The sequence below is a fragment of the Pecten maximus genome, chromosome 10 (genome assembly GCF_902652985.1).
Source record: "Pecten maximus chromosome 10, xPecMax1.1, whole genome shotgun sequence".
Taxonomy (NCBI): Eukaryota; Metazoa; Mollusca; class Bivalvia; order Pectinida; family Pectinidae; genus Pecten; species Pecten maximus.
The window spans coordinates 9,061,389-9,082,711 of NC_047024.1; the positions used below are offsets into that span (position 1 = coordinate 9,061,389).

The 21,323-nt window shown below is 36.0% G+C and overlaps 1 protein-coding gene across 1 annotated transcript; it reads right to left on the reverse strand.

Annotated features, from left to right (window-relative positions):
• Positions 1-19,080: 19,080 nt before the first annotated feature.
• Positions 19,081-20,842, reverse strand: LOC117335388 (complement C1q-like protein 2). Its single transcript, XM_033895347.1, has 2 exons — positions 19,779-20,842; positions 19,081-19,503 (listed from the first exon to the last, which is right to left on the reverse strand). Exons 1-2 carry the CDS (start codon positions 20,014-20,016, stop codon positions 19,085-19,087), a joined length of 657 nt encoding a protein of 218 aa, XP_033751238.1. The 5' UTR covers positions 20,017-20,842; the 3' UTR covers positions 19,081-19,084.
• Positions 20,843-21,323: the final 481 nt, after the last annotated feature.

The window sequence follows — 21,323 nt, forward strand, 5'->3', positions numbered from 1 at the left end:
TACATAATGACCTGTGTTATCTGTGGAATCTTTTATATCGGGAATCGCGACGTGGTTTATCAAGAAACATCACGGACATCACGGATTAATAGATCTAAGAATCAATTAAGTATGCCAATTCAAGTGAGGCTTAAAAACGTAATTCTTCACTGTTCATCACAACTTTAACGCAACCACCGGCTTTTTAAAGTAAACAAAATTCATTAAAATGACACAGGATAATCACCTTCATCTTTGCCAATGGGCGATCAGACTTCTGTTACTTTCAATATTTGCAGCTGGGTGGCTTACGTAACGGACCATACCAGTATCATGTACAGAGATATGTTGGCTCCAAGTACAGGTGTCTACATCTAGTTAGTATTTATAAAAAAAGAGTTTATATACTTTATATATAATTGGAGTAGAGGGTAAATATATTGTCTATAGGTACTAACCAGATGTAGACGCATGTGCTCCAAGTAAACATCTACCTAGTCCATGGCAGATAGAAATATCATTGTATTTGTAGACAGTTTTATCAGAAATCTGTAGTTGTTTAAAGTCATATTTTATTAATGGGTTACAATACAGATTGTTAATCAGAAAAGGAAATCTCTTGAGTGTAAAATACCATATTAATAATAAACGATTTCGCTGTAAATAATTTACTGAATCTAGGTATAATGGGAAACGCTAACGCCGTCAGTGTTTGACAAAAATGATGTTCATTCCCAAGATTTAGCAATAAGAATAGTATAAACTAGGATGATAATTTGATGTTATAAAATTATCATTCTATGTTAGGGAAGCAAGATGGATTACAAATAATCTACGCATATACTTTAAAAAATTACAGAACTGAAAGCTTTCTTTTGCCCAATCGTTTTTGTAATAATTTTTGTAAACATAATCAACCTATAATTGTATAATTTATCGTTCCATAACTTCAAATCATAAAGCACCTGTTTGGCTTTGGTTGAGATACAAGTCGTCTTGTGTTACATAATGTATTTGTTAGATATATCAAATTCCAATCCAATATATACTTTAGGAGTAGAACGTATAACTTCACAAATACTTACCAAAGTAAATGAGAAATGACTTGCTTCAGATCAATTCCAGCAATATCCAATAGAAACCACCCCAAATTTGTTTTCAGTAACCAAAATGAAGAAAATAACGGCACAATGAAGCAGTTTTTTACTGTTTCGAATTATATATATAGCTAAACTACAACTCAAAACTATAAACTAAACTATTTTACACATTTCCATACTCTCTATCTAAAATAATAAGCACACGAATTTGAAGTCCCTCTAATTATAAGACCTACTCTTGGTCTCTATCAACTCCTGCTTTAAAAAGGCTTTAACAAAGTATTTTTGACTAATGGCATCACTAACTAAACCCCACTACCTACACTATAGATGCTTAATAAACAGTCTAATAATAGATTGACATCATGGTCAAGTTCTTTAAATATCATAGCCTAGGAATCTATTTTAATGCAGCACATCCAATGATCACATACCTATTTATACCAGAGCTGAGAACATATTTTAATACAGCCCCTTGATGATCGCATACCTATTTATAAACCAGTCCTCGAGACTAATTAGGCAGCTATGCATATACAAGTCCTGAAGACTGACCACATGCCTATTTATAAACCACCATAATGACCTAGCCCAGCCTTTGATAATATATATCACCAAGGTATTATATGTCATACCAAGAATGAGCTGACAACAATTCATATGTAATACACTCAATACCTAATGATTACTCTATGAGCCTTAAAAACTCCATTGCTGTTAACTCAATCAATTCCTTATTAAAAAAATCTTATCTCTGATCTTCACGGTCACCAAGGCCAATTAGCAGGGACTTCGATATCACCATTAAACTGAACATCTAAAATTAACCTCTTACATTCAAAATAGAAAAATGAAAAATAAATGAAAATGAGAACCTCACAAATAACTCCATATTTTATCTCCTGGAAAACACATTGGACATATCATAATGATCACAAATAACACGCCTTATTGTCAAGTTCATTCATTCATTTCGGCACCGCACATTCGACCCATTGTAGGATAAAAGGTAGTCATATTTCAAAAACAAAAAATCATACATAATGACCTGTGTTATCAGAGTATTCTGAACGACACGGAGAGAGAGAGAAAAAACAGCGAATTGCATGATTTAAGAACCAAAATAAACAAGGAGAGTAATTCACGGGAATCTTTTATATCGGGAATCGCGACGTGGTTTATTAAGAAACATGACGGACATCACGGATTAATAGATCTAAGAATCAATTAAGTATGCCAATTCAAGTGAGGTTTAAAAACGTAATTCTTCACTGTTCATCACAACATTAACGCAACCACAGGCTTTTTAAAGTAAACAAAATTCATTAAAATGACAAAGGATAATCACCTTCATCTTTGCCAATGGGCGATCATACTTCTGTTACTTTCAATATTTGCAGCTGGATGGCTTACGTAACGGACCATACCAGTATCATGTACAGAGATATGTTGGCTCCAAGTACAGGTGTATACATCTAGTTAGTATTTATAAAAAAAAGAGTTTATATACTTTATATATAATTGGAGTAAAGGGTAAATATATTATCTATAGGTACTAACCAGATGTAGACGCATGTGCTCCAAGTAAACATCTACCTAGTCCATGGCAGATAGAAATATCATTGTATTTGTAGACAGTTTTATCAGAAATCTGTAGTTGTTTAAAGTCATATTTTATTAATGGGTTACAATACAGATTGTTAATCAGAAAAGGAAATCTCTTGAGTGTAAAATACCATATTAATAATAAACGATTTCGCTGTAAATAATTTACTGAATCTAGGTATAATGGGAAACGCTAACGCCGTCAGTACTTGACAAAAATGATGTTCATTCCCAAGATTTAGCAATAAGAATAGTATAAACTAGGATGATAATTTGATGTTATAAAATTATCATTTTATGTTAGGGAAGCAAGATGGATTACAAATAATCTATGCATATACTTTAAAAAATTACAGAACTGAAAGCTTTCTTTTGCCCAATCGTTTTTGTAATAATTTTTGTAAACATAATCAACCTATAATTGTATAATTTATCGTTCAATAACTTCAAATCATAAAGCACCTGTTTGGCTTTGGTTGAGATACAAGTCGTCTTGTGTTACATAATGTATTTGTTAGATATATCAAATTCCAATCCAATATATACTTTAGGAGTAGAACGTATAACTTCACAAATACTTACCAAAGTAAATGAGAAATGACTTGCGTCAGATCAATTCCAGCAATATCCAATGGAAACCACCCCAAATTTGTTTTCAGTAACCAAAATGAAGAAAATAACGGCACAATGAAGCAGTTTTTTACTGTTTCGATTTATATATATAGCTAAACTACAACTCAAAACTATAAACTAAACTATTTTACACATTTCCATACTCTCTATCTAAAATAATAAGCACACGAATTTGAAGTCCCTCTAATTTTAAGACCTACTCTTGCTCTCTATTAACTCCTGCTTTAAAAAGGCTTTAACAAAGTATTTTTGACTAATGGCATCACTAACTAAACCCCACTACCTACACTATAGATGCTTAATAAACAGTCTAATAATAGAATGACATCATGGTCAAGTTCTTTAAATATCATAGCCTAGGAATCTATTTTAATGCAGCACATCCAATGATCACATACCTATTTATACCAGAGCTGAGAACATATTTTAATACAGCCCCTTGATGATCGCATACCTATTTATAAACCAGTCCTCGAGACTAATTAGGCAGCTATGCATATACAAGTCCTGAAGACTGACCACATGCCTATTTATAAACCACCATAATGACCTAGCCCAGCCTTTGATAATATATATCACCAAGGTATTATATGTCATACCAAGAATGAGCTGACAACAATTCATATGTAATACACTCAATACCTAATGATTACTCTATGAGCCTTAAAAACTCCATTGCTGTTAACCCAATCAATTCCTTATTAAAAAAATCGTATCTCTGATCTTCACGGTCACCAAAGCCAATTAGTGGGGACTTCGATATCACCATTAAACTGAACATATAAAATCAACCTCTTACTCACAGTCAAAATAGAAAAATGAAAAATAAATGAAAATGAGAACCTCACAAATAACTCCATATTTTATCTCCTGGAAAACACATTGGACATATCATAATGATCACAAATAACACGCCTTATTGTCAAGTTCATTCATTCATTTCGGCACCGCACTTCCGACCCATTGTAGGATAAAAGGTAGTCATATTTCAAAAACAAAAAATCATACATAATGACCTGTGTTATCAGAGTATTCCGAACGACACGGAGAGAGAGAAAAAAACAGCGAATTGCATGATTTAAGAACCAAAATAAACAGGGAGCGTAATTCACGGGAATCTTTTATATCGGGAATCGCGACGTGGTTTATTAAGAAACATGACGGACATCACGGATTAATAGATCTAAGAATCAATTAAGTATGCCAATTCAAGTGAGGTTTAAAAACGTAATTCTTCACTGTTCATCACAACTTTAACGCAACCACAGGCTTTTTAAAGTAAACAAAATTCATTAAAATGACACAGGATAATCACCTTCATCTTTGCCAATGGGCGATCATACTTCTGTTGCTTTCAATATTTGCAGCTGGATGGCTTACGTAACGGACCATACCAGTATCATGTACAGAGATATGTTGGCTCCAAGTACAGGTGTATACATCTAGTTAGTATTTATAAAAAAAGAGTTTATATACTTCATATATAATTGGAGTAGAGGGTAAATATATTGTCTATAGGTACTAACCAGATGTAGACGCATGTGCTCCAAGTAAACATCTACCTAGTCCATGGCAGATAGAAACATCATTGTATTTGTAGACAGTTTTATCAGAAATCTGTAGTTGTTTAAAGTCATATTTTATTAATGGGTTACAATACAGATTGTTAATCAGAAAAGGAAATCTTTTGAGTGTAAAATACCATATTAATAATAAACGATTTCGCTGTAAACAATTTACTGAATCTAGCACATCCAATGATCACATACCTATTTATACCAGAGCTGAGAACATATTTTAATACAGCCCCTTGATGATCGCATACCTATTTATAAACCAGTCCTCGAGACTAATTAGGCAGCTATGCATATACAAGTCCTGAAGACTGACCACATGCCTATTTATAAACCACCATAATGACCTAGCCCAGCCTTTGATAATATATATCACCAAGGTATTATATGTCATACCAAGAATGAGCTGACAACAATTCATATGTAATACACTCAATACCTAATGATTACTCTATGAGCCTTAAAAACTCCATTGCTGTTAACTCAATCAATTCCTTATTAAAAAATCTTATCTCTGATCTTCACGGTCACCAAGGCCAATTAGTGGGGACTTCGATATCACCATTAAACTGAACATCTAAAATTAACCTCTTACTCGCATTCAAAATAGAAAAATGAAAAATAAATGAAAATGAGAACCTCACAAATAACTCCATATTTTATCTCCTGGAAAACACATTGGACATATCATAATGATCACAAATAACACGCCTTATTGTCAAGTTCATTCATTCATTTCGGCACCGCACTTCCGACCCATTGTAGGATAAAAGGTAGTCATATTTCAAAAACAAATACAAAAAACAAAAAAATTACAGATAAATTGTCCTTACTTACTACAATAGAATGTTTAGTTGTGATCTCCAACAAATGCCTCAGAATTATATCCAGAATTTTTTAGTCCAAGAGATAACTATCCAGTCAATGTAATACTTAACCAGCTTACCTTCTTAGATGTATTTATTTTTCGCGAAAATGTTTCTGGTATTTCCAAAATACAATTACTTAACCACATACATCACTCGACTCTTTATTTCCAAATAATTTAAGTTCAAAAGGACGCACGTTTGCAATGTTACTTAGTTTGTTTATCTCCATGTGTTTTCCCAGTTGTCTTAATGTAGTAGTCTTCGTTTGACTGTTTATCCACTCTCTACTTGGTTTCACCCAGTTCAGCTTTATATCCCAAATGTTGATTTTAACCTAAAATAATGGTCCAGACAACTTTTATGAGTGGTCCTCTTCAATATTATCCTAGATTCTAGATCTTACTCTGTTAAATCCAGTAGGTACATTTGTATATCTATGAATGATGTCTGATTTATAAACTTAACACATCCATCCAAATAAAACTTGTATATTTTCGCATTTCGTATTTCATACGTATACAACCCAGGGACCAAGACATGCAGCATGTACTCGTCAGTCCTTAAAGAGCCGGGACACTGGGCATTTTCCTCAAGATGACTACACTTTAAATCTTCATCTAGAAATTCATAGACTTTCACATCTCACCTCCATAAGGACACAAAACACACACATTTTATGGAAAAAAAAGCCGATATTACTTGTCACAATAATGATAATCTGAAGGTTTGCTAAGCAATAAGCTGAGCTCGAAATATACAACGAACAAAATCAAACTAATAGAATTCTACCACGAAGGTATCAATTCTTTATTCATACGATCATTAAAGGGTTTATGCGAAAAAAAAGAAACAATTAGATACCTTCTCTTTTTCCACATCCCATTTCACTATTATTACTGATTGTTCATTTGTCACCTGGATTTTACCTAGATTTACATGTAAGGTGTCGTGGATGGAGCAGAAGACGCCGAATCTTCACGAACACCTGGTATTCCTCAGTGGTTACATACTATGTTCTTTTGTTCATATCGGAGGCTAGTAAGGTTGGTTACAAAAGACGTGATAACGATATCAAACCTACCTTAGCAATGGTAATAAAATAATCTACAACGCAATAACCCACACGAACGTCAAGTTATACATAACTTATATTAAAACATTACTTAGAATAACAGACGTAGAACAAGATTCACTATAAACATGTGGTATGTTAAGTTGATCGATTAAATGAAAACGAAAACATTTTTTACCCGACAAGAAGCTTCATGTAGAAACCTACAAGTCATCGAAGCGTTAAACAAAGCGACACAGTGACACTGTAAACGCTCGCATCGTACTTGGATATCAGAGGTAAACTTTGGAGGAAGAGGAGTGTTACAACGAGGATGTTTCTACCCTTTCTTTGTTGTCTAATGTGGTGCTTGATTTCAACAAAAGGTGACGAAATGTACACGAGGTATTTTACAAAGGTACCCAATGCAAACCACGATGGGAACTCCTTGTTTCGTATAGAAGATGAAGTGGAAACTAAACTACGATGTGCCTCACTGTGTTCTATCCTTCTATGTGATTGTATTTCATACGTATACAACCCAGGGACCAAGACATGCAGCATGTACTCGTCAGTCCTTAAAGCCGGGACACTGGGAAGTCTTGTTGCTTACACAGACAGATCGGGTATGTAAGAATTATCAAACGTTAGCAGATATGTTTTATATTACATATTTCTGATATCCTTAGTGGATTACAATCATAGAACTTAAACTTGTGAAGGGGCGATTCTGACATACCATTGCTTGCTATATAGATTATGGATTTGATAAAGCCTTTAAACACCTCATATTTATTTGAAAACTTATTCATGTTATGCATGTATTGGTATTAAATTGAGAAAAAAAAGAAATAATAAGAAATAGAAAAACAGCTTTACATCTACCATTAGCTCTAAAATAACCATACTGTTAATGGATGAGTGATTCACATTCCTCAGATTTACTGAAAGGTGGTAGGTAGGTAGGTAGGTAGGTAGATTAATGGATGGATGGATGGATGGATGGATGGATGGATAGATGGATGGATGGATGGATGGATGGATAGTTAGATGGATGGATGGATGGATGGATAGATGGATGGATGGATGGTTAGATGGATGGATGGATGGATGGATGGATGGATGGATGGATGGATTGAAGGATGGATGGATGGATGGATGGATGGTTAGATGGATGGATGGATGGATGGATGGATAGTTAGATGGATGGATGGATGGATGGATGGATGGATGGATTGAAGGATGGATGGATGGATGGATGGATCGATGGATGGATGGATGGATGGATGGATGGATGGATGGATGGGCTTATTCTAATAACAATAGATCATCCAGAGTTCAAGCTATAGTGACGTCATATGACCCGACTCCATCAACCCATCCCCTACCCTGGGTTAGAAGAGTTCCGACTACAGCAACTATGTCCGACCCTGGGTTAGAAGAGTTAGAAGGAACATCATGACTAGAGTAAATAGTTGACTCTCGAGTCCCAACCGAAGTCGCCCATATGTACAAACATTAAACAAAGTGAAAATATATTGATTCGACTGTATTGAGAAAAATACAAAAAAAAAAAAAAAAAAAAACTCTGTAGGTCGGTATCCGAAATAGAGCAAAGACGTTTCCTATCAAGTAGTACTTTCGTCTACTGTTTTGTTTATATAAGTTTTGTTTATAGCCGAATTTATATATGTTTTGTTCATTGCCGAATGATTAACTTTGTTTTGTGATTGGTAAAAAATCTGAACCCTGGGGAAATTCCTTGTTAATATTAATAGTCGATGTTAGCAATTTGCGATATCCACCATAACTATATGTTGGACTATTACACGGCTAAAATGACTATTGAACGGTCACGTGTGAACTATTGAACACATGTGACGTTTCTGAAGTTAGTCGTACCCTTTCAAGCGTCTAAGTCAATAATGTTCAGATGTCAACACTGCCAGACGAGTCATGCTGACTTATAGGCCTACAGGAAAGTCAAGACGTCAGTGATTCTTACTGTGTTTTAGATATTATGTAATAATATACAGTTGTTTCATGCCCCATCAGTCAACAGTCAAAACAGTTTCCACTCGGTGTTGGTACTGACCAGGTGAACTGTTTCCCAGAGGCCGAAGGCAATTGTGTCATTAATTTTTTTTATGAAAACGCGTAGGAATAATGACTAGAATGTGTTGTTTGGTTGCCTCCCGCTTCGATTCGAACTGGATACCTATCTTTACGAAATATGTTAGAGAGTTGGCAGTAACCTTGATGAAATATATACAGCTGATTGAAGATGAAACTTGATGAATGAATATTTACTGATAGTTCTTTGATCGATAAACTTCCTTGTATACTTGGCGATACAAGTTTATCATTTGCTAAATTGAAGTTATTTTTGGACAGGCGTTCGTTAATTTATATACTAGTATCCGCGTATATGTCTAAAGAAGCTAGTTCGCGAAATGAAATATTCACGAAAAGCTAAGTGATTTATAGACATAAAAATACATGTATGTATGAAGAGCAGAAAAAACCCCAATTTGTTTGGTTTCTGATTTGCATGATGACACTTAAATTACATAGTAAACCCAAGATTGCAATCAATATAAATCATAAATATTTTACCTCCAAACACTTCCTTCGGTTAGCAATATGCTTTTATTGATCATGTAACGGTTCATATACTAGATACGGCTGGTTTCTTCATCTTTTTCAAACTATACTTTTTTGTGTCGCAGACAGATTTAAGTACGATGGGTAAAACATAAAATATGTACGTACAAATTTTGTGTCAAAAATGTGTTACTAGTAACAGGTTTTTGACACAGGATTTGTACGTACACTTTTTCTGTACACATTTATCTACTACTAGCAGTAGATATTTTTGACACACAATATGAACGAACGTTTGTCGTTGCGTTTGAGCAAATCTGCTATGAAGTATGTGGGTAGGAGATACTGCAAGTGTTAGAACTAGTATCCCGTGTATTTAGTATAACTTTTCTTCCTGCCACCAAAAAGTAGAATGCGTTTTACAGGGTGTTGCTCCACACCACCAATAGCCAGGGCAGTATCGGTGAGGACGCTTACTACTGATGGTACGATGGCGACCTATTCCTGTAATACCGACCTCTACCATGAAGTAGGAACTCGAGAAGCTACTTGTCTGTGGAGTGGAGGCTGGTCGGATATCGAGTTTGTGTGTCAAGGTATTCAGCGTATAATTATATTAGTATTTTTTCGAATGAATAAGAAAATATTTACCTTTAATGTAAATAATTATCGTCATTGGATAAATCATTCTTTTAAAAAGACTTAACCATGTTGTTAATCAAGATATCTTGTGTACTAGTGTTACGTTAACTTATTTGATTTATGTGATAGAATTGTTTTGAAATAAATAAAGTTACATTTCGTATTTGCATACAAACGGGCAAAGTACTTTCATTTCATATGTTACAGTGTTGTTTTTGGAAAAGGTTCTGTTTAGATATAGAGCATAAGGGAGTATTTATCGTAATCGAAAATGTGAAAGTAGTTATTCTATGGAAATACTCGAAGGATCATTCTGCAATGTAATAAATAATTTCCTTTTTGGCCCCGATAAGGCTATCATTTTTTTTTATTCTGACAGCTCATGTTTGTTATCGCTAATTCCTAGCAGGGTTGTCTTAATCAACAAACATATGTATGTTGCCCTCTGTCATTATATTATAATGTTGAATTAAGTATTCACTTCTTCGGTAGTTATCTAAAGCATTTTTAGAAATATCTGAAAAGCAAACAATGACAGATAGGCACCCTTGTAGGTTTATGACAATGCAAGTTTCTAACCCTGCAATAAGAGAAGTGTGTTTGACACATATCGGTGTTAAAATGCCAACAAAGCTCTGGCCTTTTCTAAACTCGATAAACATTATAAACAACCGGCACTTGTAGGGGGACCTCTTTTTCTCACTTTGCATTTGATTTCACGTTCACGTTAAATCTACTCTTGCTTTTTTCACACACACATTTAATCTCCCAGAACATGTAAAAATTGGAAGGCTTTTCTATAATGTTCAGTGATGTGATATTTTACAGATGGCTGGAAGTGTTATTACTTCAGTGATGAAGAACATAGTGCCCCGGATCCGTTACAGATATGTATCGACCTAGACTTCAGGCTTACTAAAGGCAACCAGGATCTGGCACCCGGATGTAACTGCTGGTGCTGCCAAAGAAACTAATGCAGTTACCAAGGAGATTCACGACATTTATTTCGCAGATGTGTGTGATCTGATGCACCATAAAAGCCAGAGTTGCGACTATGATGTGTTATAAAGAATGTACAAGCTGCTAATTAATACAGTTTAATTAATAATATATAATTAAACAAATTTATTTTGGATTTTCGATCAATAGATTTGAGTAAAGGGCGAGTGTAAAGAGTGAAATAATGACCCGGATATCAAAGGTTAATTTAATGGCTGTTCAGTTATCTCTCAATTATAGATGGTCTTGCCATTAGTCGGTGCAGGGGGATATAAATTTTATAGCTGTCAGGGCACCGGTCTCGGTGGCCGTCTGTATATGTCAGATAAGGTTAACTGATGACCCCTCCGGGGTAAGGGAGGCACAACTTAGCCTCATGCCTATTGCATCTGATAATTGTTTAATTAATCCCGTAGCACTTGACACGCACTTTTGATGTAAAGGTATATCGGGAGTATCCTGCATGAAGCTGATCAGTTCTCAGTAGACCCCGTAGCACTTGACACGTTCATGAGCAGCACTCTTATAACAACCGGTTTTTAGTATTAATTGTTAAACTGTGTCATACTGGAAATATTGTTAAACTGTGTTATTTTAGAGACAGTGTAAAACTGTGTTATATTGGACATATTGTTAAACTGTGTTATATTGGACATATTGTTAAACTGTGTTATATTGGAAATATTGTGTTAATTCGGGATATCTTCCGTCAGCGTGGTATTGGAACATTGTATCAGTGCTAAGTACGGCTAGTGGGAACATTGTATTACTAAATTGAACAAATTATGCCAGTGTATAACAAATCGTCAGCCAAGAAGAGGCCTGCAGGGACTCCCTCTAGAGCGTTGGGTCGGAGAAAGAGGAGGCCAGCACGTCTCCAGACGGAAGGAAACACAGAACCGGAGCCGGAACCTCAGCAGGAGACAGGGCTGGAGCCGGACCCAGAGTCGGACAATGTCCCGGGGGAACAGGCACGAGCGCCCATTGAGACTGGTAGGCCACCAATTGATTTAAATCCGGTGAATATTAGGCGGCAAAATGACTTGTCTAACGTTTGGAGGGTGGCTTTGGGTGAAAATAATGTTGGTAAGGTATACCTACATGTAGCAGGCCTATTTTACCACTACGTGGAGGGTTGACAGGTAGTTTATGTCAGGGTGGGGGGGTTTCACCTTTTGATTCTTCGCTACCGGATTTAATCAACTGTGTTGATGACAACGTAGCGGCACATGTACCATTACAATTACGTCAGAAAATATGGGCAAATCAATACGTTAATTTAGCGTTGTTGCTAAAAGGTAGCGCGGAACTCCATGATTTTTATGCGGGGAGTAATCTATGTATTAATGAACAGGGCGTTCTGGAATCAAGGCCTAGAGTTCTCAAGGATAGGATCCCGAGCATAGAGAAATGGTCGGATGCCTTCCTGATTTACATGCACATTTATGTGCGGAAATTTACTGAAAAAACTCTAGAACTTATCCAATACATGATAATTATTAGGGACGCAGCCAGTAGGTGCCAGGGGGTGGGTTGGAGGATCTATGACGAGCAATTTAGGCTACGTCAGGCGATCTGCCCTCAATCATGGGCTAAACTGAATTCAGACCTGTGGTTAAGGTTGATGTCAGTACCACGTAATATGGGTGGTTCGAATGCTAACACATACGCAAGTAGCGCTGCTGGTTCAAATTATCAGAATATCAGAACAGGTGTGTGCAACGCATACAATGACGTAGGGAAATGTAAATACAATCCATGCCGTTTTAAGCATGTTTGTAGGAAATGTAATGGTGGACACTCACAAATGAATTGTAATTCCTTTCGTGCCAAACAGGAATCACAACAGTTGGGTACCCAAAGAAATAACAGAAAGGGGAAAACACAGCTTGGGGGCCACGCCAATACAAGCTGATGTGTTAGAAGCTTTACTTAGGGATAATTCGAACAGAGTTTTAGCGTCAGAGTTAGTAAACGGTTTCAAACATGGCTTCCCACTACATTATACCGGCCCTCGAGAAACAACACATGCAAATAATTTAAAGTATATTCGCGAAAATAATCATGCTGCTAGGGAGAAAAGTAGGAAAGAGATCGAGTTAGGAAGAATAGAAGGTCCATTTAAAGTACAACCTTTGCCTAATTTGAGAATTTCACCATTGGGCTTAGTTCCTAAGAAAACCACCGGGCAATTTAGGCTAATTCATCACTTGTCGTACCCTCAAAATGCTTCTGTTAATGACTTCATTGATCCAAAATTATGCTCAGTGTCGTACACAAAATTTGATGAAGCAGTTAGAATGGTCCAAAGGCTTGGAAGGGGGGCGTTATTAGCTAAGGCAGATATCAAAGCTGCATTTAGGATAATCCCAGTGTGGCCTGGTGACTTTGATCTGTTAGGCTTTAAGCTTGACAGTATGTATTTTTTTTGACAAATGTTTACCAATGGGTTGTTCTATCTCCTGTTCTATTTTTGAGAAGTTTTCCACAGTCATAGAGGAAAACGTACGTGCGTAAGCGATTGGACAAGGGGGAGTTACTGCATTATTTAGATGATTTTTTATTTGGAGGTGTAAACAACACGAACCATTGTTTCCTTGCTTTAAAAGAATTTGAGATTTTATGTAGTGAGTTGGGCGTTACTATAGCGCCGGAAAAAAACGGAAGGGCCTTGTACTGTTCTATGTTTTCTTGGATTAGAGAACGATACAATAAATATGTGTATCCGGGTTCCCATGGCAAAGGTGCAAGATATAATCCAGAAAATTAACACTTCGCTCAATAAAGGTCGCACGACATTAAAACAAATGCAGTCCCTGTTAGGAGCTTTAAATTTTGCTTGTAGAGCTATCCCACCAGCGAGAACTTTTTGTAGGCGCCTTATTAACGCTACCATGGGGACAACCAAACCTTATCATCATATAAGGATCACACATGCACTACGACAAGATCTAAAACTATTAGTAAAAAAAAAAAAAAAAAAAGAAACATCATTCTTTTAATGGCGTGTCTGTGTTTTGTGATCAATTTTGGATCACCAATTCAGATTTACAGTTATTTACTGATAGCTCGACCAGGAAGGGTATTGGATTGGGTGCATATTTTGAAGGACGGTGGGCATTTGGCACATGGCCCGAATCCTGGTTTCAAGCAGGCTACACTGATGACATAACGGTATTGGAGTTTTTCCCAATTCTAGTTGCAGTGTACATTTGGGGGGATAGACTTAAGAACAAGAAAGTACTATTCCGGTGCGACAATCAATCTGTTGTTGCAATTCTCAATTCCATGACAACAAAATCCGTTACTGTCCTGATATTGCTTAAATATATATATTTAGAGCAGTGTTTTACTTAGCATTTTTTGGTCTATTCCGGGTTGGGGAGCTTGTGTATACATCTGCGAAATTGGCACATAGACCTTTGTTAAGGTCTGATATTCAAATAAATAAAGATCTTACAGAGATGGTCATTATATTAAGGCAATCAAAGACAGACCAGCTTGCTAAAGCATTTACTGTGGTAATCCCATGTATCCCTGAAAATGTCGTCTGCCCTATTAAAAACTTGCATGCCTTCCTTCAAGTACGAACTTGCTGCTCGGGATATCTATTTTTACATTTAAACGGTACACCTCTAAATGGATATCAGTTTGGTGAGGTGCTGAAAAAATGCATTGTTTCGTTAGGCCTTCCTCAAGGAAATTTTAAGTCACACTCATTTAGAATTGGCGGGGCAACAACGCTAGCAATGAAAGGCGTGCCTTACGATAAAATCAGACAACAGACAACTAGGCCGGTGGCAGTCATCGGCCTACAAAACCTACATCCGCTTTTGATTGATATATCAATACATGTTAGAGAGATGCCCCCCCCCCCCCCCCCCCCCTTTGCATATAAGGCTAGTAATCGGCGCAAGTTCTTTCAGTGTGTCCTAGGCTCGGTTATAACCGGAACAAGGACGTTAAGCCCCATCAATCAATCAATCAATCAGTTCTTTCAGACGTATGGATAGTTGGTTCATCGATAATATACTGGGCACAACGGATGTCTGTGAAGCTGCTGGACAGCCATTTGAAGCTAAGACACAGAGGCGTTTTGGTGTGATGGTCGGGGCACAGGGGAATGTCTTGGTTTCAGCTATTTGATGTTATTACGGACCAGCTGTCACTAAGGCCTCCACCAGATTTTCTAATACTTCATACTGGAGGTAATGACCTGGTGTCCGTCCCCACTGGCGACCTGTGTGCCCGTATTAGGCACGATGTCGAACTTATACACGAAATGTTGCCTGGGTGCACTATTATATGGTCTGATATTTTACCAAGGATTACCTATCGGGGTTGTGACAAAGTACAATCTATTGAAAGGAAAAGAAAGAGAATAAATAGGTCTGGCAGACTAGCAGAGTTAGATGTTGGGGGGTAGGGTGATTAACCACCCAGATATAAGTCACAGGTGTAAAGGACTGTTTAGGCATGACACGGTTCATTCCTAAACACGTTGCAGGAAGCAATAGAATGTTTTGTAACATTAACTGATCATTGTGTTTATAATCAATGATACTGTATACAACCTCATGTGTTTTTGTATGGATTACGGAACTGTATAGACAGTTCCGAGTGGCAGGATATGGCGGGCAGGCATATAATTATAATTTTTTGTGTCATATTATTTAATTCTGGTGGTATTAATTATACTAGACTGTGCTCTGTTCGGCCAATAGTCTGAGGTTGTATACGTTTTATATTAAATGAGACTGCGGTCATTTAAATCCAAATTCATTGTTTGTTTTTTGTTATAAAGAAGAAAAGTATACTAAAATAATCAATTTTAATGTGTTAATTTCTTTGGATTTATGCTATTCACGGTTAATGTTACAGTGGTTATTTGTATAGATAATTGACGTTTTAAAGTGTCCTCGTTATACCATTTGAAATGTAATTGAAAAGTCAAATGCACGTATAACAAACGAGACTTAAAGTATGTCTTAAATGTCAACTTTACTTATGATAGACATCTTCTGAAAACCTTTAGGCTGGTACACACTTGTCACGGAAGATGTAAACTGCGTACGTATCTACATTAATCTATATTATATTAATATATTGATCGACCCTCTCGGATAACCGTAACCTATTAATAAACAATGAACCTGAAATAGCTATATATTTCCGATTACAATGTCTCATATATGTAAATATATTTCAGGAAAGCAGTTAGTACATGTACCCTCCGAAGTGTATACAACCCTTGTAATTGAAATATATCATACAACCTCTTTTCTGTGATTTGTATAGGCAAACAGCCTTCTACATGAACTAGGAACAGGTTTACTTGTGGTCCACAGATCTCTGCTCATGGTATAGACTTGGGTTCATTCCTTAATGCACCCTGTTTGAAATGTTAGAACATCTCGGATACGATCACAGCACTCGAAGTCGATTTTGGAATATGTTTTAAGAAAATCTTGTACATTAGATAAAGCACTGAATGAAGACCAACAGGTCCTTGTCGGATGCATAATACTACAGTTGATACATGACCAATGAAGTCTAGAGGGGACAGTGCAGTAATTTGTCAAAAAGGTCTTTTGTTCAACCCTTTCGGCCAGCTGAACCCCGAAGGCCATTTGAACTCGGTAAAATCATATGTAGGTGGTTATTGAATCCAATCTTCACTACCTTGGTTGGGCCTTACAACTCATCGGTTCAAAACATATGTATATGAATGAGCAATACAAGATAAGCACGGTCCCCTACCTGATATATGCTGAGGGTATACTAGACCTTTGTGTGGCCGTATTTTATATATAATAACTGCTGAGCGTATGCCTTTGTATGACCGTATTTTATATATGATAATTGCTGAGCGTATACCTTTGTGTGCTTGTATTTATACATGTATATAGAATTGCTGAGCGTATACCTTTGTGTGGCCGTATTTTATATATAATACTTGCTGAACTTTTTTTAATATTTTATAATTATTTTATATAATTATATTGTATTTTATATACATGTATAATAATTGCCGAGCGTATATCTTTGTCTGGCCATATTTCTTCAGTGTCTGAACCCCCAACAATTTATACATCTCGATAGCCTATATGCTGTTTGCTACAAAAATAAATTAATACATAAATAAATAAAATCTAAAAATGAATAGAATTGTACCTACGGTATAAAAAAAATTATTAAAGAGAAACAAATAAAAATATTTCCATCGCAAAAAGTAGGATCATTATTTAAAATTTGTGTATGGAGTTACATTTTTTTCTTCCTATATTAAATAATTGTGTAATTGATTATCTAACAATGATTGTTTTGAACTTCGTTCACAGAAAGTAGTTTTATAAATTGGATCTTTATCCTTCTATCTGTATAAGTATATGCCTGTTATATTCTCTAAGTAGTATATAAATCTAGAGCGTGAAATGATTCTATAGCCAACTGCTCATCACAGACAAAGATTGTGTATTATCCGCATGTTGATGACGTTTCGCATTTAAGTTTTATTCCTTAAATGGACTTAGGTTAGAGTCTCCTCCGATAAGATTGATACAATTGGATCTATGGGGCAGCCTTGTCTTGAAGATCAGGAAACATAATTTCATTGTTTATGTTCCAGTATCAGGGGAGTGGCTCTTGAGTCTGCCTTCCTACAAATCACGCCCTCATCCGGAAGCAGCTACAGCGTTTACTTGCCGATCAGATAATACAAAGAAATATTACTCGCAAATCGGTTAGAGTCTATAAGAAAAAAAAATGTTGTTCTATTATAGAAAAAATGTCCTAAGGATCCATTTTACCATTCCTGATGGAAGTGTTCCTCTCTGCTCTGTCACCACGCAATTTGTAATAACGACGCAATTTGTAAGTTTTTTTACCGGATAAATTGTCATCAAATTGAAAGATAATCTTCACTTGGTACATGTTTTGACCTAATTCTATAACAAAAATACTTATTTATTACTTATTACAAATTGCGTGGAGACAATGCTCTAATGTATCGTTCATCCGCCCGAATACAATCCAATTCTTTTTTTTTCATAGCAAAACATTTTATAGAAATAAAATATAAATGGTATAGCTAACGCTTGTATATTGTATCCGCATGTGAAATAAGGGACGCAACTCCGATTCAAAATATGTCCCAAATTGGAAAACAATGTTATTTTCATGAAATGTATGTTATTAAATCAATATCACACAGCTACACACTTCGCCAGCTATAGATGCTTAATCAATACACACAAAGTCACTAAATCTGTACGTGGCGTTTGAAAGATTGATCATTAAAAAACCCATTGTAATGCTATGTTCAAATCAAGGTTTAGGGGTGCCTAAACACACTTCAGAGTGTTTCTGGCTGACGTCGGATCCTTAAAAATGTATCTCAGTTCACATTTCTATGATTTCTATTGTGCTTGTTAGTCCGGGTATTCGACTTACTTGGATAATTTCTTATCCTCCTCTCTCTCTCTTGCAAATATCCACTACTGACTTAAATTAACAATAAGAAGATAATACTGCTACGTCATGCCTTTTGAATTTTCCTATTTTAGTTCGTAAAACATAATTGTTGAAATTATTGGATGAACCAACTACTGTATCTAGCATATAAACATGATGGCTTATATAAGATCAGTAAAAGAACACTTACATGGTAACAAATCGTAATTCTATCTCAAATTCGATAAAACCAGGGCCTTATTTTCTTAGGGACCGTTAAAAAGTGGATAAAAACACCAGATTTACCAAAAGGTAGGAGGTTTCTGCTACATCAACGACAACCGTCGTAGCACCAACTATTCCATACATATTTAATACAAATTTGAAGACTGACTCGATACTGACTCGATATGCCAGTGAATCGGCTTATCATTGTTTGATTATCATATGACGTGCCGTTGTTGGAACAAGTAAATTGTGGATTGATGCTATCAACGACATTAGCTGTTGACTGGAGGTTGGATGCGTTTGATTTACAGAAAATATGAAGTTTATACGTGGAATTCAGGTAGTTTATTAAAACAGACGCCATCCTGAAAAAGTCGATTTAGCATCGTTGTCTGATACAATGGTTCCAGCAAATTTATTCTTTATATAAACATGGTCACCGACAGTGACGGATTTGACTATGACTCCAGTGGCAGACTGATAGTTGCTAATGCTGGCTCCGTATGAGCCTATGGTCCCCGCAATATCCCCATTTATTTGTATCGTTGTGCCGATATTTTGGTGAAAATGGGAAGCCGTAGTCCAGGTAAATACGTACACCCCACTCTCTGGGACAGTGAAGATACCGTCTCGGTGGTTATAACCGTCACCGACGTTCGTCATGACGTTGTCAAATACGATCGCTTCATTTACGTGTAGGCTTGTCTGTGGTGCACTCAATGAAACATAGAAGGCGACACCAGATGGCACCACTGGGCTTACCCTAGCTGCAATGTGAGGTACGCAATTAATTAATCATTTGTTTAATTTGATTTATATTTCCCATGGTTACAGCATAAAAACAATATTTGATTGACCTCTTTGCCAAATTTCTATCATATTGTATCAATCACAATTCATTTTGCGGTATTTATTCAAACAATAGCTAGGGTTGATTAAAAATTTATATCGTACATCTACACAGTACACTATGTGGGATTATAGTCTTTTAAACGTATGAAAATGTTATAGGAAGTGATATAATATAGTTTTAATATAATACCTGAAAGCTTGTGCTCTGTTTTAACTTTCCCCATCACTCCAGTTTGCGAACTGATTTTTTTAGATTTTACCGGTTTATATTCCCGTCGTGTATTTGCATCATCATCATCATCATCATCATCATCATCATCATCATTTACTACAGTCTTACGATTGATGTTATTTTCAGTCATCTGAGGAGAATTGACTGATTCCAGTTTCCGTAGTGAAACATTAAATGTACTGCCACTGTCTTTCATTTGGGTTATGCGCTGACTTCTGTCTACTATTTCCCCATTGTATTCTGCATCCGGTGTATCCAGCTGTTTACGTTTGCCTCTTGTGGGGTTTTCGTCATATTCTGACACCGTCTTTTCTAGCTGCGCTATGCGTAAACCTGCTTTTGACAGCGCTCCTTGTGATTTGACACCGTTTTCTGGAGTTCGACTATACGCTGGTCTCTATCTGAAAGAATAACATCACGTTCTGATACAATCTCCTTTAGTTCAGATACCTGATGAGCTGTCTTTGACAACAATGCGTCGTGCCTAGACACCGTCGACTGTAATTCGGTTATGCGCTGGTTCCGCTCCAACAGAGCCTCTTGGTGGCGAGATACCAACGTTTGAAGTTTGGCTATGCGCTGTTCTCTCTCCTTCAGTGCTAGACTGTGTAATGACACCGTGGTCTCAAACTTCTGCAGTTTTTCCTCTTGTGTCTCAAGTTTTGACATTATCTCTCTCAATGTTTGATCGCAGGAACTATAAAATAAGAATTGAAATGGACAAATACTTTATTACTTAACGTTGCCTTTAATTCTTTAATTTATTCTTGAATTCAAACTATCTAACAGCAACCGCCTACTTCCATTACAACGTGAAGAACAGAAACAATTAAACTATGTACATTTTCAAACTTATTTTCTATCTATAGATTGTCACGGCCATATTTTAGCTAAAATTTGTATTAATTTGTTGAAAATATGTATTCAGTAAATACATGTTTACGTTGATTGAAGACTACACTATTGCTGTTATTTTTTTCAGTGGGTTAACTACAGTCCAGTATTTCAATATTGGACAACTACAGGAAATGTATTGGACTGTTAAAGCTAACGTATTCGACTGACAAAGGTGACATACATGATCCCCATAGTACATATTAACACATATTGGTTTTCTCAAACAAAGTATTAACAGCTATGTTTTAAATGTATCAGCCGATATGAACTTATAAGACATGATCCCGTTATCACTATTTCGAATGCAGATGTCAAATATTTATTGGAAACAATTTTCTTCCTTCGTTCGATATGAAACAAGACGAGTTCAACGCTCGTTGATTACCTAAACATTGCCAGTTAACCCTACATATTACCTCTAATAAAGTATATATATTTGTAAGCTGTACAACATTTACAATTTTAATACAGCTCTGAAGGATAAGTAAACTTATTTTTTCTGTGATTTTTAGAGAATACCATTGTAACAACTTAAAAACTGTTTACAAATTGCGCAAATATTATGATATTTGACCCAAAATGACACAATTCTCTACACAATTTTTT